The sequence below is a fragment of the Aphelocoma coerulescens genome (genome assembly GCF_041296385.1).
Source record: "Aphelocoma coerulescens isolate FSJ_1873_10779 chromosome Z unlocalized genomic scaffold, UR_Acoe_1.0 ChrZ, whole genome shotgun sequence".
Taxonomy (NCBI): Eukaryota; Metazoa; Chordata; class Aves; order Passeriformes; family Corvidae; genus Aphelocoma; species Aphelocoma coerulescens.
Genome location: NW_027184085.1, coordinates 12,838,752 through 12,864,387, shown reverse-complemented (window position 1 = coordinate 12,864,387; position 25,636 = coordinate 12,838,752). Strand labels below are relative to the sequence as shown.

General features: G+C 37.5%; 2 protein-coding genes across 6 annotated transcripts in view; both read left to right on the top strand.

Annotated features, from left to right (window-relative positions):
* Positions 1–15,169, top strand: part of NUP155 (nucleoporin 155) — a 30,078-nt gene extending 14,909 nt beyond the window's left edge. For both annotated transcript variants that reach the window (XM_069001735.1, XM_069001734.1), the window contains 19 exons: positions 983–1,042; positions 1,146–1,296; positions 2,162–2,228; positions 3,160–3,278; positions 3,483–3,586; positions 4,769–4,902; positions 6,644–6,835; positions 7,470–7,608; positions 8,289–8,424; positions 8,848–9,001; positions 9,259–9,363; positions 9,467–9,621; positions 10,063–10,192; positions 10,453–10,566; positions 11,031–11,151; positions 11,598–11,708; positions 12,477–12,613; positions 13,263–13,363; positions 14,596–15,169. In XM_069001735.1, the coding sequence (XP_068857836.1) occupies positions 983–1,042; positions 1,146–1,296; positions 2,162–2,228; positions 3,160–3,278; positions 3,483–3,586; positions 4,769–4,902; positions 6,644–6,835; positions 7,470–7,608; positions 8,289–8,424; positions 8,848–9,001; positions 9,259–9,363; positions 9,467–9,621; positions 10,063–10,192; positions 10,453–10,566; positions 11,031–11,151; positions 11,598–11,708; positions 12,477–12,613; positions 13,263–13,363; positions 14,596–14,734 (2,369 nt within the window). In that variant the 3' untranslated portion in view covers positions 14,735–15,169. The remainder of the gene's footprint in view (positions 1–982; positions 1,043–1,145; positions 1,297–2,161; positions 2,229–3,159; positions 3,279–3,482; positions 3,587–4,768; positions 4,903–6,643; positions 6,836–7,469; positions 7,609–8,288; positions 8,425–8,847; positions 9,002–9,258; positions 9,364–9,466; positions 9,622–10,062; positions 10,193–10,452; positions 10,567–11,030; positions 11,152–11,597; positions 11,709–12,476; positions 12,614–13,262; positions 13,364–14,595) is intronic.
* A 4,273-nt stretch (positions 15,170–19,442) lies between these two features.
* CPLANE1 (ciliogenesis and planar polarity effector complex subunit 1) overlaps positions 19,443–25,636 on the top strand; it is a 59,913-nt gene continuing 53,719 nt past the window's right edge. For all 4 annotated transcript variants that reach the window (XM_069000952.1, XM_069000950.1, XM_069000949.1 and 1 more), the window contains exons 1-7: positions 19,443–19,834; positions 19,971–20,123; positions 20,925–21,060; positions 21,253–21,372; positions 22,185–22,414; positions 22,760–22,866; positions 24,572–24,728. In XM_069000952.1, the coding sequence (XP_068857053.1) occupies positions 20,043–20,123; positions 20,925–21,060; positions 21,253–21,372; positions 22,185–22,414; positions 22,760–22,866; positions 24,572–24,728 (831 nt within the window). In that variant the 5' untranslated portion in view covers positions 19,443–19,834; positions 19,971–20,042. The remainder of the gene's footprint in view (positions 19,835–19,970; positions 20,124–20,924; positions 21,061–21,252; positions 21,373–22,184; positions 22,415–22,759; positions 22,867–24,571; positions 24,729–25,636) is intronic.

The window sequence follows — 25,636 nt, the reverse complement described above, 5'->3', positions numbered from 1 at the left end:
TAGAGAAAAAGGGCTTGCAGTGCTAGGCTGGTCTCTGGCTGGTCCAAAAGCCAAAAAATTACTAAAAGTTCCTTGATAGGAGTACGCCTTCCCAGCACTTGAACTCCACCTCAAGGCTGGAGAGAAGGGGCGTGCCTTTCTCGGACTCCTTGTTTTATAGTGCCTTTGCTCCGCCCACAGCCTGCCCACAGCCCGCCCCTTCGGTTCAGGGTGATTGGTGTTTTCCCTTTGACAGATTATCTCTGTCCACCAATGGCTCATCCTTGTCAGAGGGGTGGTATTAGTCGAGATAAGGGTTATTAAAATTCAGGTTGCCATGGAGCTTACTTACAGGGCAATGGCTATGGGGGCTGGGCTGTTTGTTGGAACTGGGATTTTGAAATCTGCCTTGGAACCAAAGTACAAGTAAAAACACCTAAAAAAAAGGTACTAAAATACATCCAACATCTTAAAACACTTGTAAAAGTATACAGTAAACACAGGAAAGATAACTCTTATGGTGTACAAGTGATTAATGGAACTTAATTTTTTTTGGTACCTGGGCTGATGGGTTAATTTTAACATTCAATTTAAAAATATTTAACTCAAAATTAATTAATTAAAGCACTTAATATGCAAAGACCAAACACAAATAGGGATTTCATGTATGACAGTGAGGAACAACAGAAAATATGCGGACAATATACCCAGTGCAGACAACAGATGATGTGCAGTAAATAACACATGAATGCTGGGAAAAAAATGCTGCTTCAACTGCACTTGAAGGAAGTGTATCCATTTGGTTCACTTGTGGAGTGTTTATTGATAAGAAATGAGTGCAATTTGATACTTAACTGTAAATAAACTATAAATAAAACATTTAAAATATTTGATTTAACGACTTTGCTGCTTTTACACAGATACTTTATGTCTTAGATTTGGGGGGGGAGGGTGGTTTGGATTGTGTTTAACAACCTTACCTTTATTTCTTTTCCCTTTTTAGGTTCCCCTTTGACTGTTGATAGCCCATATTCTAATCCTAGCATTTTGACATCTGGGCAAGGTAACACCTTCTTTTCTTTCTTTCTTTCTTTTTTTTTTTTTTTTTTCAACTAGGCTTTTTTATTGGCATTCAAAGGAGTAATATTTACCTATTTTTACCCTAGGTTTACAACCTACTGCTATGTCAACTCCCATGTTTCCTTCTGGAAATTCCATGTCTCACCCTGGTACATCCATTAGTGGAATGATGGGTCCCGAGATAGTATTTTCTGGAAGACACAATGGAATCTGCATATACTTTGCTCGGATTATAGGGTGAGGTCTTTGTAAAAAGAGATTCTGTCTCTCAGTTTGTTTTGTAGTTTTTCTTTGCACTAATGCTTGGGTGCATTCTATATTAATAGCATTTAAATTGAAAATTAGTAAATTTTAATGTTGTATTTATGAAATACCTGTCTATATAATGCATTGTCTTTGCAGCTCTTTTAATAATAGTACATTCACTGAATGCTTAGGGCAGGAAAGTTGCTTAGATACTGAGCCTGCAATCAAGTGCACAAACACAACTCTGAAAACTGCAGTTTTATTTTTCAAACCTATGTGTGTTTTAAACTCCTATGGAAGGACGAAACAAAAATGCAGAAGGACTTACAAGATCAAAGTCTTGGCTTTAAATAACTTCTATTAAGAATCTTTAATCAGAATGCTCAAGTCAGAGCGGTGAAGCAGGACTAAAGATTCTGTTACCTTGGATGCTGGGCCCTAAACAACCCAAGCAAGAACAGAACTCTGCATATGTTGGTGATCTCTCTGCATGCTGACTGGGAAAGAAATTTTTGTTACTACACTAATTTGTTTACACTCTATTTCCAGGGAATCATATTCATCTATAGTATTTGAAAGTGTCAAATTTAATTTAATCAAAGTTTTAAAATCTGGAATTTTATTAATTACTTATATCTGTGTCATTCCTAATTATATAATGACTACTTTTTTGAATATTTTTCAATCAAAATAGTTTTCATCAAACATTAATACTTTCCATTAAAAATTAATCCTTATTTTATACTTTTAACTTCAAAGTTCTACTAATTCTTTTTTAAGAAATTATACATAGAAAACTTGCAAAAATACTTGCTTAAATGACTTGGCTTTTAACTCAAACTGTTTTGTTTTTCAGAAATATTTGGGATGGCAGTATAGTCGTGGAGCGAGTTTTCAAAAGTGGCAATCGAGAAGTTGTTGCAGTATGTAAAAGATTATTCTGTCTTCTTAAAAGTTTCTTTTAGTATTTGTCTTAAGTCCTTTTAAACTTCTGAGGTCCTTTTAAACTTCCATGCCCAGTTATAAACTGTTAGGTACAAAACCTATCGTTTGTCATGTCATTGTTTTCATAAGTGCTGAACTCTTAACTGAGAATTAGTTGTCTTTTTAAGGTATTCTTTTTCATGTTACTTTCTAAGAAACCAAACTAATTTAATCTCTGCTTTTAATTGGCAATGGCCAGTTTTCTCCATGTTTACTGATAGCACTTCCTTAATACCCACTTAGGGTTTCTGCATATGCCCTCCAGACAAACCCTAAAAATAAAATGCTTTAGTGGTTTGGGATAGTCACTGCAGTTATGGAAAGACATAAAAAAATTTCCATCGTTTTCCTATCTAACATCTTGCTGTTTCACTTTTTGTCCATGATCAAAATAAAATCTTTTCTGGCTGTGGCTGTTGGTAGAATCCTGATCTGCGTAATTTGAGCACTGCAAATTAACTGCTACATGAGTTTTTATCCTCCTACCTCCTAAGGTAACTGGGAGACTCTGGAAGACTTCAGCAGTTATACTCTGTGTTTTAGCAGAGCTCAATCCTAGAACTAGAACACTAAATCCTAAACTAGAACACTAGTTTAGAGTTGGAAGTAGTAAAGCATAGCTGATTTAGTTATCAGAGGGGCATCTTGAATACAGTGTATCTTCAGAGGACTCCTGCCTTTTAACATGTGTGCCGCCTCAATGAATGTGGTATAATCGTGTTGTGTTCTAGAGATCTGTTACTAATACACAATTTATTTGTTGTACCTTCTTATTTGTCTTTTCAGTGACATTAGCTTGAAATTAAAATCTTTTGGAAAAAGAAGTGGGAAAACCCAGCTTTTTGTTAAGAAGTTTGCTTTCTTTTGCAGATAGAAAGCAGTGTTCCATCCCGTATGCTGGAATGTGTGCTACAAGAACTAAAAGGTTTACAAGAATTTCTGGATAGAAATTCACAGTTTGCTACAGTAGGAGCACTTGGAAACCCAAGGTATATTAATTGTGGTAAATTTACATGTGGTATTTAATGTCCAGCTTTTGAAAAACTGCCATATATGTTTTTACAGTTGAAGTGTTTGTATGATCTCCAGCTTCAACATTCAGATGCTAAAAATTAGTTTGTTAGATTAATCACTAAAAGATTCAGTTTTTGTAATCATATTAGCGTTTGTTGGGGGTTTTTTTTAACTTGCAGTTTCAGCACACCAGCCAATCTACAACAGAGGCTCCTGGGTTTTATGCGGCCTGATGGTGGAAGTTCTCAGCAAGTCCAGCAAGAACTCCAAAGGAAATATCATGGTATGTAATAATTTTTGAACAGAAAGTATCAGAGAATGGTGCATTTGGATGTTGCCTTTCCCACTTTTCTTATGAAAGCCTCTGAATAAAAAGGCCTTTTTTCCACACAAATTTTACATTATGCCATTTTTTTGCACACTTGTCTCTGTTTTTTCCTTCCTAATGTTCTCCATTAAGGATAAGGTTGTTTGATCTCCTCACAGTATTTAGTAGCTGCACACCTGTTTATATGTACAGGATAGCATTTGTCAAGCAGTTGTTTTGTGAGACAAGTGAGCACTATTCCTATTAAAAACATTATGTAGTGCAGGTTTTCAAAGGTAGTCATTGAAATGTCTACAAAATTTTGTTTAGAAATATGACATCTGTCACAAAGCCCATTTGAATTCTTGTTCTCTTATAGTGCAGCTTTTGCCCAGCACTTGCAGGCAAGCTGGGAAATGTTGCTGCTGCATGTATGGAATTGAGGATGTTTGTGGTCCATGTGGGTATAATCCTGGATTTTAAATAGTGCAGATGTAAAAGTTTTATGTAAGTCACTATGTAGGATTTGGTTGACCTTTAATAATTTTATTCTTTATTTTTATTTGTTACTAAGTTCATAAATCCTTTTGGGTTGCTAAATGACACAATGTAATAATTGATACCTCATTTGTGAGGTGTAAGCACTCAAAAGTACACACATAAATTGTTGCAGTTATGTTCCACCAAGTTACAAGTATGAACACATTATCCTTTCAGTTAATATAATACATCCTACCAGATTTAAATGTTGTAGTTTTTGGAGTAGTTGTTGCTTTAAAGATAGTGTAGACAGTATTGACCACAGTTGTTACCGTAATTGTTCTCTCTACAAGGTCAGAAATACATTTATGATTTTTGAAAAAAAAAAAAAAATTTTAAGGCTAATATGTAAATCAGGGAACCATACTTCTTTTTCAGAGCGTCTGACTCCTTTGTTGCATAGTTTGAAATAAATGTTAACAGATGATATTTGTTTTGGGGCAGTTGACATGGCGGTTGTCTCCCAAGAGAAGCTAGACAGCATTAATCGAGAATGGAAAAGAAAAAAAAAAAACAAACCAGAAATTTAAGGAGGTTGTTACTGAAAAACCTCAAAAACTTACATGCTTATTTGAAACATGTAGAACAATTATGTGCTGGCAATCTCTGCTTTTTCAGCTGAGGCACAGCTGACTGAGAAGAACTCACTTCAGGGCATCCAGCAGCTTGTTCGCAAAACCTGCCAGGCACTGGCTTTATGGAAGTTGCTATGTGAGCACCAGTTCAGTGTTGCTGTAGGTGAGCTTCAGAAGGTAAGGTTTGGATCTGGATACAATTTTAATTTGTTTGTACTTATCACCTGAATTTCTTTTGCTATGTAAGTATTCCCAAAGGATGATTATTTAAATTAATTGAGAAACATATGAATTTTAGACTGTGTAAATTTTTATTCAGGTTACAAATGTTTAAGAGACTGATATGTAGTATTGACATAATCAGTCAATTTTATGAAGTTGGAAGTGTCACTAACAAATTGTTTTAGTTTTATTGATAGTTAATACTGAATCTGATTTTATAAATTACTGTTTTTTTACCTTAAGCACATTCTGCAAAATGTGCTGAAATGAATAGACCAATATTTTCCAGCCAGGTGGCACTCACTCTTTGCCTTAGCGTTGATGAAAGATGGAGAACAATACAGTAGTAGCGTCCTTCCTCTTCTGTGTAAGTGGGATTCCAGAATTTACCACAGAATACCTGAGGCTGGAAGGAACCATTGGAGATCATCTGTCTCCTCTGCAGTGGGGCAAATAATCTAATTGACTCTCAAAGCAGGGTCAGCTAGAGCAGATTGCACCAGACTGTGTCCAGTAAGGATTTTAATATCTCCAAAGATGAAAACTCATTGGTGTCTCTGAGCAACCTGTTCCAGTGTTGAACCAGCTCTAGAGTAAGAAAAATTTCTCTTCCATTCAGGTGTAATTTCCTTTGCTTCAGTTTTTGACCATTGTGCAGTGTCCTGTTACTGGTTACCACTGAGAAAAACCTGACTCTGCATTCATTACACTTTCCCAAAAATATTAGTAAGATCCCACGTACTACCCTCAGCCTCTAGGCTAAATGATCCCAGTTCTTTCAGCCTCCTGGTTTGTGAAGAAGGCAACTTGTAGAACTATGGGTGCTACTGCTGTGCACCCTTTGCTAATGTCAAATTTGTACCCAACCTTTGAAAAAAGCTATTAATTTGAATACTAGGCATTCTCCCCTAGAACTCAATAGGATTATTTGAGAAGTTGTATTCTTTGTTCACAAAAAGAGCAATTTTAAAACCTTACAGAGGTACAGAAGCTGTTGCTCTTCGGGCTCTTGCATTGGGGAGACTTAGGCAACTATTATTTTATGTTGGAGAAGGAGCTAACTAACTGTTTAACAAGTAAAATATTTTCCTTTGTCTTCAGCAGATTAGGAGTTTTGTAGTTGTATTATCATGCTGTTAGTATCATCTGTAGACACTACATAGATACTACTGGCAACTGTGTGCTCACATATTCATAATAAATTTTAAAAAATCAGAAGAGTGCATAAAGAGTGCACACCTTGAACTTTTCAAACTCTTGCTTTTATTGAATCTGTCATTTTTTTCATCTATGACAGTAGTCAGATTGTTCCCATTATTAAAAGCTTGGACAGACTCATAGGGTGTGCATTCTGACTGCCCTGGGAAGTAAAAGGAACTGCTAATTCCATTCTTACTATCAGAGATCTGAAACAGAGGTGACACGTAGTGAAGATGGCAGAGGAAGTCTGTTAAGAGGAGTTTTCAGTGTCCTTAGGCACCCAGGGATCTAGTGCCTTCAGCAGTAGCCCTTGCTTTATTAATTTTATTTTGCTATGAAATGTGTAAATAGTGTATTTCTATGCTGTACATTGTAGTCGTTGAAGTTTTGTATGTTTTTAATTATTAGAAACAGTTCACTTTGCTGCTGGAACATTCTGACATTTCTAAACAGGGTCAAGATTTGGTAAACAAATGAAATTCTGTCTCATCTTCAGGAACTTCAAGAACAACTAAAGATTACTGCTTTTAAAGACTTGGTGATTAGAGACAGAGAGTTGACTGGAGCACTCATTGCATCTCTTATAAACTGTTACATCAGAGATAATGCTGCTGTGGATGGAATCATTGCCCATTTGCAAGATATCTGTCCTCTTCTTTATAGCACTGATGATGCTGTGTGTTCAAAGGTAAGTGTGCTTCCAGATTGTACAGCAGCAAAACACAGCTTAAGAACATGCTCAAATGAGGTACGTTGGGCAGCTTATGAGTCATTATTATGCTCAAGTAGTTTCAGAAGCAGAAGAAATAATCAAGTCAAGTTGTGGGCATATTTTTGTCTTTTTTGATTAATGCTGAACATTACATGAAATTTGTTTGAAGCATTTGCGGTTATTTGTAATGTTCATAGTGTCTTAACTCTAATCTGATGTCTACCTGTCTTCTTTATGTTGCTAAAATGTTTTCTTATTCCAGTCTTTTCTCAGCATAGTATCTTGGTTTTTGTCCGTGGCATGGTTTACTGGAATTTGTGAGAGATAATTTTGTTTAAGAACTCAGGTCTTTGAAGGTTTTCAAATAAATTTGAAACGAGTAACTGGTGAGGATAGAATGAGAAACCAGTTGTTAAGTCTTCAGCCCTTCTCACTAATGCTATCGTAGCCTCTCTGCTGGAAACTTAGTGACCAGAGACTGCTTTTGAGAGGGTGGTGTTTCTACTGTTTCAGCTTTGAAGTTTGGAATAACAATTCACTCACAGTATCCACAATCTGTGCATGATGTGCTCGTGTGAATAATTCCCATTTTTCCATCATTTGTCTTTAGGCAAATGAACTTCTTCAGAGGTCTCGACAAGCTCAAAGCAAAATGGAAAAAGAGAAGATGCTGAGGGAGTCACTGAAAGAGTACCAGAAGATCAGCAATCAAGTAGACCTTGCTAATGTTTGTGCACAGTACAGGCAGGGTAAGAGCCAGTCACGGATCATGTTAAATAATTTCTGTGGTATCCTTTCATGCCATGTTTTCTGTTTGTTTTGTTTAATAACTTTCAACTTGGTTTTCATGGTTTTTTACCATAAACGGTTAGTTAATAACTCTAACAATTAAAATGTGCCAGACTGTTCTTCTTTTTTAAAGCCTTTCTAGGTTTCACAGACCAACCAGGAGATCCTTTTTTCTATTAAAATATTCCCATGCACTTATTTCATATTGTGGAGTCCATTTGTTTCATATATCTGGTTAAAATATTTTTAGGAAAATTATTGGGTTCTATGTAAGCAGATGGTTTCAGGTAACTTTTATACATAATACACTGTTTGAAAGGTGGTTCTGAATCCAATTTAGTGCAGTAGAAGCTAGTATATCAGTTACATCTACATTTAAATTATGTAACTGTTAAGAAATCGGCCTATGTACAGTATTATACATTGTGCAGGACATTCTGATGTAACTTAATATCTAACCTCAAATTTACATGTAAGTCTCACAGGGTAGGAATAGATGTAAACTTTATATGACACAGACCAGAGTGAATAGTGTTTACTTTTTCTTGATTGCTAAAATGAGAAGTGTTTGATGTCACTTACCGTTTTGTTGTGGATTTAATACAATAATGAACAATGAATTTGTTTTGATTTTTCCTAGTGCGTTTCTATGAGGGAGTAGTAGAGCTCTCTCTTACAGCTGCTGAAAAGAAAGATCCCCAAGGTCTTGGCCTTCATTTCTATAAAAATGGAGAACCAGAAGAAGATGTTGTTGGACTCCAAGCTTTTCAAGAAAGGCAAGTTTCCAGGATAATTTATGATCATTATATGGGGTGCTTTATTTCAAGTGACTGGAAGAGTAGCTCTTTTAGGGAAGGTATGCAGGGTAATAATAAACAAGCCTTTTATGATAAGGGACACAATATAAATATTGTTGCCCAGCATGCTCCCCTTGATTATGATTACTATGGCAGCATCTTAATCTGAAACAAAAAGTGATAGATGCAGAAAACATTGTCATCAGAACAGCACAGAAATACTTCTTAGAAAGATGAATGAGAACAAACTAGGTTGTGACAGCTAGCTGACAATAATCTGCAACCTTTTTAAATTTCAGTAACTGTCTACAAAGTCATACAATAACAACACTTGAGAAAACTACTTCATAGACAGTTGAATGAAAATTACGGGGCTTTTATTTTCTTCTGTTCTGTTTACAGATTGAACAGCTACAAGTGTATCACTGACACCCTTCAAGAGTTAGTGAATCAAAGTAAAGCTGCTCCTCAGTCTCCCAGTGTACCCAAAAAGCCAGGTCCTCCAGTGCTGTCCTCTGACCCCAACATGCTAAGCAATGAAGAAGCTGGACACCATGTAAGAAACTCACAAGAAAGTCATGACTGCACTCCAGAGAACAGTGTGATTTGAAGGGGTCTAGAATTTATCATTTTAATAAAATTGCGGAATAGTTTAGCAAAGTGAAGATTTGTCGTGAATTGGCCTCAGTATCTAGAGCATCCATAGAAATGACATGTGAATAACATGAACCTAAGTATTGTCACGTGGTAATTCACGTCTTAAAGTTATGTAACCACTTCTGGAATAGCAGCTCTGGCCTTTTCTTCCCTTAGTTTGAACAAATGCTAAAGCTGGCTCAGCGTTCCACAGATGAACTCTTCAGTATTGCACTTTACAACTGGTTGATACAAGCTGACTTGGCGGACAAACTGTTACAGGTGAGCTCATCTATACACAGTTAACTGGGAGAGGTAATTGTAATAATGCTTCAAAAAACAGGGAAGAGCAAGAGTATAACTGTTATCTTTCTGATGTCTGCAGGTTACTGCCCCCTTTTTGGAACCCTACCTGGTGCGGATGACCAAGATTGACCAAAACAAAGTCCGCTATATGGATTTACTCTGGAGATACTTTGAAAAGAACAGAAATTTTAGTAATGCTGCTAGAGTCTTGGCTAAACTGGCGGACCTCCATAGGTATGGATTATGTGTGATCTGTTGCATCTGTATTGAGGTAATTAGGGAAAAACTCGAAAAACTAAAACCAAAACATTATGTGTAAGTATTTTAAGGAAAGGTCAATGTTCAAAGAGGTTTTCTAAAAAAAAAAAAAAAAATTATAGAATGTGCTATCTTTAAATTTAGGCAATTATTTGAAAAAAAAAATAATGTTTACTTATGTATTATATATTACATAGCAATGTATTTCCTGTAATTACCATATATTAAGTGGTCAGTTCTTATTGAGAAGTACACTAGTACTGAGTTTGCAGCAAAGATGGGGTTACGCAGTTGGATCGCGTCCTGAATGAAAATCTGGAAAAGGCACGTACTGCTTCCCAGAGTCTAGCTAGAATATAACTAACCCTCAAATAATTATATTAAGTATTCATTTTATTTTGAATATTTGTTTTGTAGCACAGAAATTTCTCTTCAGCAGCGTCTTGAATACATTGCACGTGCCATTCTGAGTGCCAAAAGTTCCACTGCCATATCCTCTATAGCTGCAGATGGTGAATTCCTACATGAACTAGAAGAGAAAATGGAAGTAAGAAAAAATATTAATCTAAGCTATACTGTAAATACCTTATTTCACTTCGTCTCATTGGCAGATAATGGTTTTATTACCAGTTCTGTATAAATGGATTTCCTCCTGACATGGCAAAGTTAGCCAGTTGAAAATAGACCTAATGGTGTAAGGCAGCAAGATTTCTACATTTAAATAGGGTAAAGTTAATTCTGGGTGTGTTCTTAAACTTTGATTAAATTAATTCAATCTTGAAATAATGTATTTTCCTCTTAAACAAGGTTGCCAGGATCCAGCTTCAGATACAAGAAACATTACAGCGGCAGTATTCGCATCATTCTTCAGTACAAGATGCAATCTCCCAGCTTGATGCTGAGTTGATGGATATAACCAAGGTGATTGAAATTTCCTTGTGTTAAAGTCCAGTTTATCAAATTTTGGGAGGAAAAGGTGTTTTGCAAAGAATGATTCTATGCTTACTAGGAAGAGTAACAGCCAGTTTATCATCCCTGGTCTCAGAATGTCTGTTACCCTGGACTGTCATTTTCTGTACTTTAATAGTCTTTCAGTCTTCAGTACTTTAATTTCTTTCACATGTCTTCATTATTAAGTCTTAGCTTTTTTCATTTGTTGAAAAAATTGTTGGAAAATTAAGTTTTAATTTTAAATTCTTATAAAATGTAGGGTTGCATCTAAGAAGTGAAACTAAATGTAGCAAAAAAAAAAAATTAGTAATTGACAACAGTTACTTAAGTTGAATCTTTACTAGTCCGTCTATCACACAAAATAAGGAGCACCTGATTTTTAAAATTTAATTTGATCCTACATGAAAGGTAAAGCTTGGTAATTTTTCTTTCAGCTGTATGGAGAATTTGCTGACCCTTTTAAGCTCTCGGAGTGCAAGCTTGCAATTATACATTGTGCAGGTCATTCTGATCCTATCTTGGTGCAAACTCTCTGGCAAGAAATCATTGAAAAAGGTAGGTCTTAATGGACTAACAGTTGTGATGATCTCTCTTATCCTTTACCGTGAGTTAGTAATTCATTCTCTGTTCCTGTTGTTTTGGATTTGGTTTTTTCCCCCTTGGTTTTTGGGTTCGAGTTTGCCGTTGCGTAAGCAACCTTGATAGAGATCTAATGGAAAGCTGTGTGGTAGTGGATTTCTTGAGGAGTTCTGGAATGTGGTTTTGTTTGGTTATGGCTTTTTAAGTAGTCTTGCATGGAACTTGACAGAAGCATAAAAACTTACAAATGTACATGCAAACACACCAGAAATGATTGTATTTTCACTTCCATGTGCTGATTTTTCATTGACAACAGTGTAAGATTTCCATGTATTATTTGTAAATTTAAGGTACCTCAGTGTCGTTCTGTGTAAATGTGGAACTTTTCCCGAAGTTCTCTCTTGTTTTCTTTTCACTTCCAGAGTTGAGCGACAGTGTATCTCTGAGCCCCACTGACAGAATGCAAGCACTTTGTCTGAAGCTGGCATTGCTTGGAAAGATCTATGCTGGCACACCTCGCTACTTTCCTTTAGGCAAGTTGTTAGCCTGCACAGTAAATAAGCATATGGGTTTGATGGATGGATTTCAGCTTGTTTTTTTAGCCTCTTTAAAAAGTTTTAAACTAAGAAGCATTTTTCATTTTTTAATCTCAAAAGAAATGGGAAATGAATAAAGTTTAGGTGGCAGCAGCAGTTACTTTTGGATGACTGTGCAGATCCCATTTTAGAAAGCAGTAAAGTGAATTCAAAGCACAAAGTACAAAATATGTATTTATACTTTTAAGATTTTAAGCAACCACGTTTATTTGCTGTCTCTTGGAATTCTATATAAACCATCTGCCATCTAGAGGGTAGATCCTGAAAACAATTCAGGAGATTCCTGGACCATTTTAGAGTTTCTGTTTTTTTTGATGCTCATATGTTTTGGCAACATGGTATTATATAAAAACCTGGAATATTTATTGTTCAGCGGTAAACCTTCTTTTATAATACTAAAATATTGTGCAACGGCATTAAATATGAACATTTAGTGCTGAACAATACACTGTTAATTGTTACAGACACTTAAGCTCCAGTCGTTTTGCTGGCCATTCTTGCAAATGTAGTGATAGTATGTGTTTTTGTGTAGAAACAAAAGTTAATGGATAGTTAGTTGCATAGTTGCGTGGCAAAACCGTAACAAAGTACTAAGTATGACTAATCCCTGCCATGCACTGCTGATAGTAAACATTAAATGCCTTTGTTTCCTACAGTCCCAGTAACAAGTTGGAATCTAAATATTCCCTCACTTTTGTCCTCCAGATTTCCTAGTGCAGTTTCTAGAGCAACAGGTCTGCACTTTGAACTGGGATGTAGGTTTTGTAACATACACCATGCAAGAAATTGGAGTGCCATTGCCACGGCTGCTTGAAGTATATGACCAGCTGTTTAAGGCACGGGTAAGGAAAATAGCACAAATAAAAATTATGGTTTCAACTATTATCAAGGTCACTCTTTAGTGGGAAACATGAAACAATATAAGGAAGGATATAACTAAATACACATTCAAGGCTTTACTTTCTTTGTTCAAATACTCTTAAAAAACTGTCTTTTCCCGCTGTGAACAAAATGTGTTGATTTAATTCATTTCAGTCGTAGAGCATGATGAGGAAATTTGTTAATTCTTTTAGTTCACCTAGAGCTAGTTTAGGATGAAATAGGATTAGAATTCTTACGTTGCAGGAGGAATAGCATATATTGAATATATTAATATTATTTGTTTCCTAATAATGATTAAAATTGGTTGTATTGCTGCATCTTGTCTGATCCATTGATGCAATAAATAAAGAGATTCGACTTGTGTGGTAATAGAAAATTGAGTTAAATTTATATATGTTTTTGTATGTCATTTAAAATAATATTTAAGTATGGAGTTAAATATAGATTAAGGTAGAATTCCCATTTATCATACATTTTTTGTACAATAAATAAATAATTGCTGCAGCTGGCAATTCGTGTACACACCACACACTTTTTTTAGTCTTGTCTCCTTAATATTTGTGTCCTTAATATTTTGGGTTGTTTTGTTTTGTTGGTTTTTTTTTTTAGGATCCATATTGGAATAGAATGAAAAAGCCTTTGCACCTCCTGGAGTGTATTCATGTATTACTATCAGGATATGTACAGGATCCCAGCAGAGTACCTATGAGGTAAAAGAATAGTTATATCGTAATGAATAGTGAAACATAAAATATTCTAAATACTTCACTCCAGCAATTCCCAAAGCTTTTCTTCTTTTCTTTTGGGTGAATTTAATATTTTATTCCTAGCAGTGGTGACTAACACTCATCATTCAAAACCATTTTATATAAAATTGTAGAATTCTCCCTTTTAAACTACTTCCACAAAGGCAATTTTCTTCACATCACTGAAGATACATGAGGAACTGAGAGGATTATTTTGTAAATTTTGGCAACAGACTTTAAGGATTAGTTCAGACAAATCTGAGACAATGTGTAAAAGTGGGGGAAAATGACAACTGGGCATTTTGTGATTGAAACAGTGAACTGGTTCATGTGCAAATTCTAGAAGCTCTGAGTTACTCTGGAAAAGAGAAGACTAAACATTGGGATGGATCTTCCCCAGTTGTTTATAAGAGGCTGATGATGAATCAGTCTCCAAGACTAAAATTCAGCTTAGTTCACATCAGGAAGAAATTTAGTTATAATAGAAAAAGTTTATAGCAAAAAAAGATAGCTAAGTACTTGAAAAAGTTGCTTGCATATCATCTCTAGTTTGATAATTTTTTGTTTAAATAGACTATACGAACTTCAGTCAGAGCTATCTTGTCTCAAAAATAATAAGAAAAACTAGGCAAAGTCTTGATAACTCTTCTAAACATAGATGTTTCTGATTCTTCCAAAAAATATGCATATAAATATCCCCTGTTCACATACTGTTTATTTCTATCTTTTATCACTTTATTGGTCTTCTTTGGTTGGCTGATTTAAATACTATGTTAGAACTTAAGTGAATGTTGTCTGATTTTAATACGTACTTAAATGTTACATGAATTGAGATTTGATTATAATTTAAGAATTTAAATTGCTATCTAAATTAGTAACTTATACATGACTGTAATAATATCTACAGTACTATCAATATTTCACATTGCTATGAACTGTATCATGCTTTATAGTTTATATTTAACATCAGATAAATAGTAGTGGGTCATTTATTTTCCCATTATGCCTTAGTCACAGGCATTAGATTTCAAAGATAAATTTCTCTAATAAATAGTTAAATACTAAAAGTAGCTGACAGATATCTTACTGATACGCTATTCCATTACAACTCAAAGAATGCTCATGTTCTAGTTCAGATGAATTCTAAGATACGGGATTAAAAAGGAGCTTGTTGTTATTCTGTGTTCTCTTTGCAGGCGACGATTCACAAATGTTTGCTTGGATGCTGTTAGTTGCTACCTGGTCGAACTTCAGTCTATGAGCCCCACGCTAATGGTGCAGACTACTATCGGGAATTTTAAATCTCTACAGGCCAAGTTAGAACGGCTTCACTGATTGATTAATACAAGAACAGAATCATTAGAGCAGGTAATATAAACTGAAATAAAGGTTCAGATGTCAGCACTGAATTATGAACAAACAAATCCTCAGAAAAAACATCCTGAGCAAGTTTTCTCCTGCCACGGTTATTGAATGTGTGGCCTGTATTCATGCTATTCTAAAAGTATCTACAAATTGTAGAATGTAAATGTGACAAATGAAATTTCTTTTACTACTAGTAGGTTTTTTAACAATAGAAAGCTTTTTTTTATACTGTTGAAATAAAATACATTGTGTGATCTTTGCCTTGGGGATAAAGAATATTTCAAAACTATTTTCTCTTTCTTTGTTTCAAATAATGGGGAAAACCAAATTATTTTCCCTATTCTGTCTTAATATGTTGTATCTGTTAAAATCAAATAAAGAAGAAGTGACTTCTGTCTACTTTTATTACATGCACACAAACACCAAATTGTATACACACTTAGAATCCCCTCCCTCCCCTGCTGCCCACGGGGCTCTCTGGATGCAGCCCAGGACACGTTTGGCTCTCTGGGCTGTGAGTGCCATGGCCGGGGCATGTCCAGCCTCTCACCCACAGCACCCCCAAGTCCTTCTGGGCAGGGCTGCTCTGATCTGTTCATCCCCAGCCTGGGTTGATTGCAGGGGTTGCCCCAACCCAAGAGCAGCACCAGCACTTGGTCTTATTACACCTCATGAGATTCCCATGGGCCCACTCCTCATCTGCAGACTTGCTGATTGTGCATTCGATTCCTTTGTCATTAATGAAGATACTAAATAACAGTGGTCCCAATACCTTGGACGCCTGAGGGGGACCACTTGTCATTGATGTCCCTCAGTTGACCACTATCCTCTGGATGTGACTGTCAAACCAATTCCTTACCTACTAAACAGGTCATGCATCAAACCGATGTCTCTCAAATTTAGAGAGAGGGATGTGTGGGGGACCATGTGAAAGGCTTTACAGAAGCCCAGACAGATTACATCTGGAGCCCTTTGTCCACTGTTGGAGTCACTCCATCATGAAGGTTACTGGGTTGGTCAGGTAGGACTAACCCTTGGTGAAGCTGTGCAGGTTGCCACAAATCACCTCTGTTCTCCAAGTGCCTCAGCACAGTTTCTAAGAGAATCTGTTCCATGATCTTCCCAGGCACAGAGGGACAGCTGACACATTAGTAGTTCCCGGAGTCATTCTTCCCTTTCTACAGATGGATATATTTTCTTCAGTCACCTGCGACTTCACTTGACCACCATGACTTTTCAAATATCATGTAGAGTGGCTTGCGAACTACATCAGACAGTTCCCTCAGGACTCTAGGATGCATCTCACCGGGTCCTATAGACTTACATAAATTCAGGTTCGTCAGGTGGCCATGAACCTGATCTTCTCTTGCAGTGGGAAGCACTTTGCTCCCCCAGTCCCCATCCTGCCGTTCATCGACTCAAGAGGTGTGGGCAGAGAGGTTTTCATTGAAGACTGAGGCAAAAAAGTTGTTGAGTACCTCAGCTTTCTCCTCATCTGTTAAGTTTTTCATCATTTTTTATCAAGATGTTACACCTTCTTTGACCATCATTTTCTAGTTCACATAACTGTAGAAGCCCTGCCTGTTATTCCTTATGTCCCTTGCCAGGTTCAGTTCCAGCTTCTCCTTGGCCTTCCTCACCTCATCCCTACATAACTAACCTTTCTCTATACTCTTCCCAGGTTCCCTGTCTTAGTTTCCATTATCTGTGCATTTCTTTCCCTTTAGTCTGACTAGCAGTTCCCTATTCTGCCATGCTGGTCCCTTGCCTCCCTTGCCCAATTTCTTGCTCCTGGGGATTGCTAGGTCTTGTACTCTATGGGAGACAAATCCATTAATTAGAAGAGGATGGTTTTAATCCATCAACCTCTAGGTTATGGGCCCAGCATGCTTCCACTGCTCCACTCTGCTCCTCCCAGTGCCTCTAGAGGACATGGGACCACTACCAAACGGTCTTTGTCCAAACAAGGGGAATGAAAAGTGTTGGAGAATGAGAGCATCATTTCTGCTGCCTCACACATGCTGAGTGCTCTGCAGCACCTTTATTATGAAATATGATTGCTCTAAAATTTTGCTTAAAGTATATTTCTTTCTCTGTGAATAGCCAAAAACATTCTGGTGATTTTAAGACAGAAAATGCACTAAGTAATATAAAAATTAAAATACAGCTCCTTTTTACCTTGTTAGATCAAAAAATTGGTGAAATATTAGAATTAGCTTTTCTTTGGTCAGTGCTAAAAGCTCCTTACAAAGTATTTAAATAGAAGTAGTACTGTGTGTCCTGGGAAAAATATTTGCATCTTTCCATATAAAATATGCCATCTGTAGATAATAGAAGTTATCTTCTGCTAGTACCTATGTTTCATACCGAGGATGTCATGCATTTACCCTTCCTAGTGCAGTTCTCTTTATACAAATAGTGTCCAAAGTCTTGACTGATGTATTTAACTAAATTCCACTATTTGCATAAAAATATGTTGTGTTCAGCCACATTCTGTAATCCATGTAGATTACCAAACAGATTTCTATTTTCAGATCTGGAGAAATAACTGAAAAGTTTGGAACAGTCACAAATCACAGACTTGAGGTTTGGCTCTTCTGTTTTTTTCTCCAGTTAATGGGATAAAGATGCCTCTGGCAACACCACTTTATCAAAGTAGGAATATTTCAAAGTGTATCACAAGTTACCTCTGATATTTTTCAGATGACACAGGTAATTGCAGTATAAACATGACCTTTTATTTTTATAACACTTACTCTACTCTCAGATGGAGGATAGGTTCTGTTTCCCAATTTAAATTTGGACCTACATGGAAAACTGGGATCAAAGGGAAAGGGTAGGTTAATGCAGTAGATGAAATAAAGGATGATAATCACAGGGAAGTTACAGACCAACATGAATGTGAAACACTGCTCATTAACAATATTATCAATGTATCATTACTTTTTTTTTTCTTCTGTGACTTTCAATCAAGACTGATTAGGGAAAGGTGGCCGAAGGTAGGAGCAAGGGCCAGTTTCAAAGAATAGCTGCTTTAAGGGTATCAAGGGCATTTCTTCAAGGTGATGAAATACAGTGACTGCTCATCCTACTTGTATTTCATCTTGTCATGGTTTAATCCCTCTCGCAGGTATCACACAGCCACTTGCTCACTCCCATACCCCCTTCTGTAGGATAGGGGGACTTGGGAATAAAGGTAAAACTCAATTAACAATTAACAGTTTAATAACTGAAAAAAAAGTAATAGTAACAAAAAGGGAGACAACAAAAAGAGATGAGTAAGATACACAAGTATAAACATAATGCAATTGCTCATCATGGATTGACTGAGCAGTGATTGGTTCCTTCCACCCAACTCCCTGGGTTATATACTGAGCATGATGTTCCAGGGTATGGAAAATCCACTTGGCCAGTTCATGTCAGCCCTCCTGGTCATGCTCCCTCCTGGCTTCTTGTGTACCTGCTTGGAGGCAGAGCACAGGACACTGCAAAGTCCTTTATATAGAGTAAGTACTATGGTGCAACAACTGAAACATCTGTATGTTATCAACATTGTTCTGCTAAATCAAAAACATAGCACCGTACCAGCTACTCAGAAGAATGTTAACTTTATCTCAGCTGAAACCAGGAACACCTAAATTCCATTAATTCTTGTATTGTATAGAGAATGCTGATCAGCTGTGTTTCCTACTGTTTCTCATGCCCGTCATCCCCAAATACTGATATTGATGTAAATTCTCCCCCATGGAGCCACAGCAGTGTGCCCTGTTGCCTGTGGGCCGTTGCCACAGGCAATCCATGGTGTCTGGCTTTCCCCACTGAGGGAGTGGTGTTCATCAAGTCTCCATAGTCAGTTTTCTTGACACACGAGACTTCATAGAACCCTAAAATGGTCTGAGTTGGAAGGGATTTTAGAGATCAAATAGCTCAGACCCCCTGCCGTAGGCAGGGACACCTTCAACTAAACCAGGCTGCTCAGAGCCCCATCCAACGTGGCCTTCAGTGTTTCCAGGGATGGGGCATCTTCAACTCCTCTGGGTGGCCTGTGCCAGTGCCTCCCCACCCTCAATGTAAAAAGTTTCTTCCTAACATCTAATGTAAATATTTTCTCTTTTAGTTTAAAACTGTTCCCCTTTGTCCTACACACCCTTGCAAAAGTCCCATTTTCCTCTTTTTCACAAGCTCCCGTTAAGGACCGATTTGCCTGAATGAAGTTTCTGCAGAACTTTCTTCAGGCTGAACAAGTCTAGCTCTCTCAGCCTGTCTTCATAGGAGAGGTCCTCCTACTTTGGTTCATCGATGCGCTCCTCTGGACCCTTCCCAACTGGTCCAATGCCCTTCCTCTGGGACTCCAGAGCTGGATGCAGCGCTCCAGGTGGCGTCTCACCAGAGCCGAGAGGCCGAATCCCCTCCGTCATTCTTCCGGCCACGCTGCTTTGAATACAGCCGAGGATGCGGACGGCTTTCTGGGCTGCCAGCGAGACTCCCACCCGTCTTTCCAAGCCGGCATGCTCACAGGCGCGGGGCCAGCCGCACACCTCGCCCTGAGCCCGCCCGGGCGGCACAGGAAGGCCCTCCCCTGCCGCCGGGACCCGCGGGGCGGGGCTGCGGCTGCGCCCTGTGCCGGCCCGGCCCGGCGGCGGCGGCAGCGCGGGGTGGCGGGGCCGGGCTCCCTCGGCACCCCGGCTCTGGCGAGCCAGCAGCGGTCCGGGCGCGCAGCACCTCCCGCTGCTCGTGCTCCGGGGGAGGAGTCCGTCACGGGGCCGTCTCCGCCCCGAGCCAGGCACAGGCAGCGCGGGTTGCCGCGGATGGCGCCCGGCGGCGGGGGAAGCCCGTGCCGCCCCTCGCTCCCCGCGCTGGGCTGAGCGGCTGGCGCCCCTGCCCCTGGAGTTCCTGATCTCCCGCTGGAGGAAGCTGCCGGACGTTTTCCTCGTCTTGTGCGTTTTTGGAGTTCTTAGCAATGTACTTGCGGCTTCTCTCTCTTAACTGCTTCTGAGCAAGCGTGTGATAACCCGCACGGCTGAGCAGCGCATCGCCCCTGAGCTGCACGGACGAAAATATAGTTTGGAGGTACGGATAAGCATCAGTTCTCTTTGTGTTTAGCAGGAAGCTGCTAGAGATAGTCAGGACTTTGCGTCTGAATTCCTCTCCTCTGCGCCTGCCCCTAGATAACAAAAACTTTTGGTCTATTTTTTTTCTTTCTCAGTTTCTCTGTAAATGTGTGAAAAAAACCACTATTTGCTTTTCTGTGTAATGGTTACCTAGAAGTTTAGTAAGAATGGAGATTAAGCTAGATGTGCTCATCTCTACGTGTATCAAGCAAAGAAAACCATGGCCTCGCATATCATGGGTTGGACAGGTAAGTGTAATGAATTCGTTATATAAAATTCTGCAAAGAGTTTTAATAGTATAATACTTTGCACTTCCACTTGCTTTAGGAGGATGTAAAAACAACCTCAGGAAGTGATTTGAGTGCATCTTAAGGGTTATCAAAATAAACGATTTTTATCTTATTGATACGAGGCTGGAGATTCAAAATTTCTCAGAGAAACATTGTAGAGCCTTTTTTTTTTTCCTACCTCAAAGACCCACACCTTAGATGAGATTGTTGTTTTGATGGTTCTAGTTTTTCATAACCTTTTTTACAGTACATTATGGGAAATGAAAACAATTTGTTTTTCCCCATTGCATCCTGCATCTGTTGAAAGACATACTTTCTTAGACTTCTTCGATAAAATGAGACTAACTTTTTTGCTTCTATGTTTTGAATTTAGGTAAGTTTGAATTTAAGGCTGATTTTTTTTTTCTATTGAAATCACTGGCAGCTATCTCAATTAAACACTGTAAGACAAGATAGCTAATGTCCAATTTTAGTCATTTTTTAGCAGGTACTTTAGTTGAGGTACTTGGAATAACTTTTTAATAATAACTGTGAAATTGTTTGGTAGTTTGAAACCTGCGAATGAAGTTCATCATCAGTATAGGTCCATGGTAGATATGATGTCCTGTAAGGTAAATATACCAAAGAATGAAGTTAATATGGCAATTGCTGCTCTTACTGTATTTTTCCCCTAACACTTTTTATCTCAGCATTATTTTTCAGGCTTGTGTAGAAAACAGCATTTTGAAAAAATTAAATGCTCTTTAATTCTTTCCATAGGAAAAAGAGGCTGTTTTTCTTCTAGATGGTAAACGTATAAATGAAATTAACCTGGCTTCAGGGAAGACAAAGAGGAAAATCCCTTCGCTGCAGTCATTGTTGAAAAATGTGGTTGTCTTAGCAACATCAGGAAATGGTTAAGTATAATACCTTATGTATTATAAACTGAGGTTGTTTTATTTGTATTTGTAACAGTCTGGAAAGGCAGATATCTAAAGGATCTGCCAGTTCACTGTTAGCTCTAAAGCTGTGGATAAGATGGAAGAGAAGTAATTTTAAGTACTTCACAGTAATATCCTTCAAAACTTCTCTTCCCCAATGAACACAGCTGCTTGGTTGGCAGGAATACTTACAACAGGAGAGCTATTTCTTTGGAATAAAGATCGGGACTACTTGAAAATTGTGCCAGCAATCGAAGAGTCCAAGAAAGTAGTAGCAGCAGCAGAAGGTAGGTTTCTTTTCAGTTAATCCTGTAAAAAAATGGAATAGAGCGGAAGTTGTTTTCCATTCTTTAGAAATTATTACGTGAATAAAAACTATATTCTCATATTGTTTTGCATTTGTATGATTTGTATGCTAGATAAACTTTGGCAAATGTCCTTTGTTATTTGAGTGGTACAGACTTTTCATTTGTTAATCCCCTGTAAATAGTTAATTTTTAAACACTGTAAGTGTATTTTTTTTATGGTTAATTTTTTACTGTAAAAATGCATTCCTGACTAGCTTATCAATTTTTTAGAGCAGATGTACATTTGATGTAAACAGTATATGGATAATTTGAAGCTTATTCTCTAGGTGGGCTTTTATGACAAATGCTAGCTGGAGAGGATAAAACAAAGACACATATTTGCAAACTTAAGTATCAAATACTGCCTTGTATTGGATAGCAGCTCGTAAAGTTAAGTGTTGCAGAAGAAATTCTGTAATTTCAGGGAAGATCAGTAGTACACTTAAGAGCTAAAAGGAATCCATAGTAGAGCCCTTAGACAATCTCAGGAAACATCTCTAATGGTTGAGTGTTGTGGGAAAGATACTTCACAGGATGCATAGAGATGAACATCCATCTGACATTACTGATGTCCAAGGTCTGCTATCAGTGGTGAAGCTGGAAATTTAAGATGCTTAACATGGCAGCTTGGATTTCTTGTCTTAGACGAGAAGAAGAATTTACTTCTTCTATTCTTTTTAATTCTATGTCTAATGATGGAACAGAAGCTATTCTGTCACATTGTTGTGTTTGTTGTTATTTTTTCCCTCCAGAGTGTTCAATGAAGTTGTACTTGTATGTATCTGGAGATGGCAGAAAGGTACTATTAACTACTCCTACAGCATGTGTCTTTCTGTGGGAGAGCACAGAACACAAAAATACAGCCTCTTGTAAAAACTCTTCTTCTGGGCGATGGACACAAATTTTACCTGATGAATCAGTCATATTGCCTTCTACTGAAGAAAAAGAAATTGGAGTGCATGCTGTTTTCATACAAAATGAGGTAAGAAACAAACCCTAAAGCAATCATTTTATTTCTTATTTAAATTAGAGCCACAAAAGCTTCAGTGAATTTTGAAAACCATGTCTGCCTCTTCGGCATTTTGCATAGGCTTAATAATTTGGTTCATGTTACATTTAATGACAACATAAAAACAGCTATACTGGATCAGATCAGAGTGTCTGGCCTACTTATATTCTTGGCAGCCTTTACATTTCTGAATGACAATATTGTATTATTTAATCTGAATTGTAATAGCTATTGATCTAAATACATAGATAATTAAAGAGAAGTTTGTGTGCAATGAGCTTTTTGGGATTTTTTTGATTGTTCTCTCTTTTTTTACAGGTACTAGGTGATTGCTGTTTATCTGCTTTTGTATTTTACTCTGGTGATTGTTTGGTGCTCACATTTTTGATTCTTCGATGGCATGAAAATACCTTTAAAAATGTTAGGTAAGGTCAAAGGTATCTGAAGTTACAACAACTTCAGGAACATTTTAATTATTTTTTATAGTTGGGATTCAGAGATGCAACTGAACACATTTACATGGATGTCCAGTTAGCCCATGGTTATAAGCACCTACTTATGTTCACACATGTATGTTTATAGGATGCCCTCTGTGATTTTAAAGCCATTCTCCCCTGTCCTTTGCATGTCCCCTGGAAAATGTGTTAATATAACAGCATTTATTTACATATTCCATACTTCATTATCAGCTTACACCGAGACAAAAATGTGTGTATTCTTCATTCTATGCGGGTAGCTATGTATACATATGCCTGTTGGCACGCACATGTGTTTTAGTGTCATAGTTTTTTGCATTATGATGGTAGAATGTATTTTTCTTGTTTTTTCTTATATTGCTTATTTTATATTTTCTTATATTTCTTATACAGCCATGAATGCCCTGACTACCACTTCCTCTTCTTTATTATGCAGATTTGTGTGTTTTATTGGTTTTCTGTTGCCCTTTCCATTTCTTTTGCTTGATGAGAAAGTGTGTCTTTATCTGGGTTGGGACCAAATACTGACACAGTTATACTGATACAACCAGTTAAAAATGCAATTGAGTAATAATCTGGAGCATATGTGTAGTCCATTCCTCTTCCTGGGTGACATAGATATCTATGAGTTTAAATGGATATGTCCTCTGCAGGTGTTACTTGAATAATTTGCTAAAATTTTGCCCTACACATGATGTGGCACAACTGCTTTTGTTATATGATGTTCTTTTTATACTGACTTACTAATGATGTCCTCCTTGACCTAATCTTCAGTTTATCAGTGGCATGGTAATTCCTTTCTGGTAAAATAGAAAATGAAATAGAGCATAAAATACTCACTGCAGAAATATCTGTCCATCCATCCATCCATCCATCCATCCATCCATCCATCCATCCATCCATCCATCCATCCATCCACACCATAGTAGTTGCAGCCTGAAATTGTAGCCACATTTCTCAGACATTTTACTAATATTTTCTTATGCCAATTACACTTAGTTTCATTGCTTGCTGTTCTTTAATTTTTTCTTTTTTTTTTTTTTTTCCTGTCAGTTGGACGGCATGCTTCAAGACAGAATTGTATTTTCTGTCATGTTTTGAATCTTTTTAAGATCACAGAATGGTTTGGATCGAAAGGGACCTGTAAAGGTCACATAGCCTAACCTCCCTGCCATGGGCAGGAATACCTTCCACTAGATCAGGTTGCTGGAAGCATAATCCAACATGTCCTTTAACACTTTCAGTAATGGGTCATCCACAGATTTTTTTTCAGAGCCTCATAGTGTTGATTTTCAAATTCTGAGTATTCCTGGGGTGGATGGTATTACAACGTCTGAGGAAGCTCTTCCTGGCTAGAGTGCAAGTGCCTCAATTATGTGTCATTGATCTATATAGATTTGCATGTTCTAGACTTACAGCCCAAATTCCCATCCCATAAAAATAATTCTTAGTGCTCAGATATAATTTTTAAACTTGAGTAAATACAAAATATTTTTTTCATTTGTAAAGCATATGAAGAAAAACAGGTGGGGTTTTTTTTATAGCTCATGCTTTATATGGTTTTGTATTGCATGATTTTTTACTACATAGGAATAATCCCATTCTGCAAAATGGAGTGACCACTTGGTTTTGTTGTCTTTTTGTTGGTATTCAGTTCTTTGCCATACCAGATCCAGTGGGTACAGCAGACTTGTTCTCTTGTTAGCTTGGTTCCTCAGTGCGTGTCTGTAAAGTCAAGGGGAGCTCTGCTATGTGCATTTGCAGGAGATGGACTTCTGCTTGCAGTAGCTGTTAATCAAACTAATCCAAAGGTATGTATGACAGTGCATCATTTAAGCCAAGAGTTCAGTTTGAATGAAGTGGTAACGAGGATTTAAAAACACAGTTTTAGGGCGATTCGTCAGCATTCATAAGGGGACATGGAATTACATTCACATTGATATCCACAGCTAAAAACTTTTACTCCAGCTCGTGATTGTTTGAATGTGATGTTCAGTTAGAAGTTGGTATAAGATCCTCTGTCATTTCTAAGCTACGATAATAAAGAAATTAATTTCAGTTACTGCATTCTATCTGCAAAGATGCTGGGTGATTCTGATGCCATAATGATTTTTTGCCTTTTCTTTTAAACCCCTGTTATACCTTTTTACAACTTCTGTATTCTTAGTGCTTTTTGCCTACATTCTTGGACTTGTTTGTCAAGCTGAGAGACTAAACATTTTAGAAGCTTCCTAGCTAGGGATCAGTGTGCCCCAGACTCCAAAGTCCTCTCCAAAACACATTCTGTAAACCAAGATAGAACCATCCAGGGGAAGGTTCCTTGGGGAGGGGGGCTCACTTGAGCCTCTCATTGGGGAATCTTTGATAGATATGCTAATTAGTAAAGCCTATAATGTTATACCAGGTCTTTTGGGGGTGGGCATTGTGGTGTGCATTTCAGTGCATTCGACCGGGACGTGTGCACCTAAGGATCCTTAAAATAAATACCATGGTAAAATCCCTTTTTCCCTTCTAACTGTGTTTGACTCTTGATTTTAAGACCAGGAAAAGGCATCACTTCTCAGTCAAGCCTCAGCCTAACATGTTTTGGAGTTCCCACTTCATAGTGTTATTCCTATTAACAACTCAGAGGTCAAATTTTAATGTACTTTTTAATGCTTATGATGATGGGGAACATGGACCAGTTTATTTGATGTACCAAGTTGGGATGATGCAAACC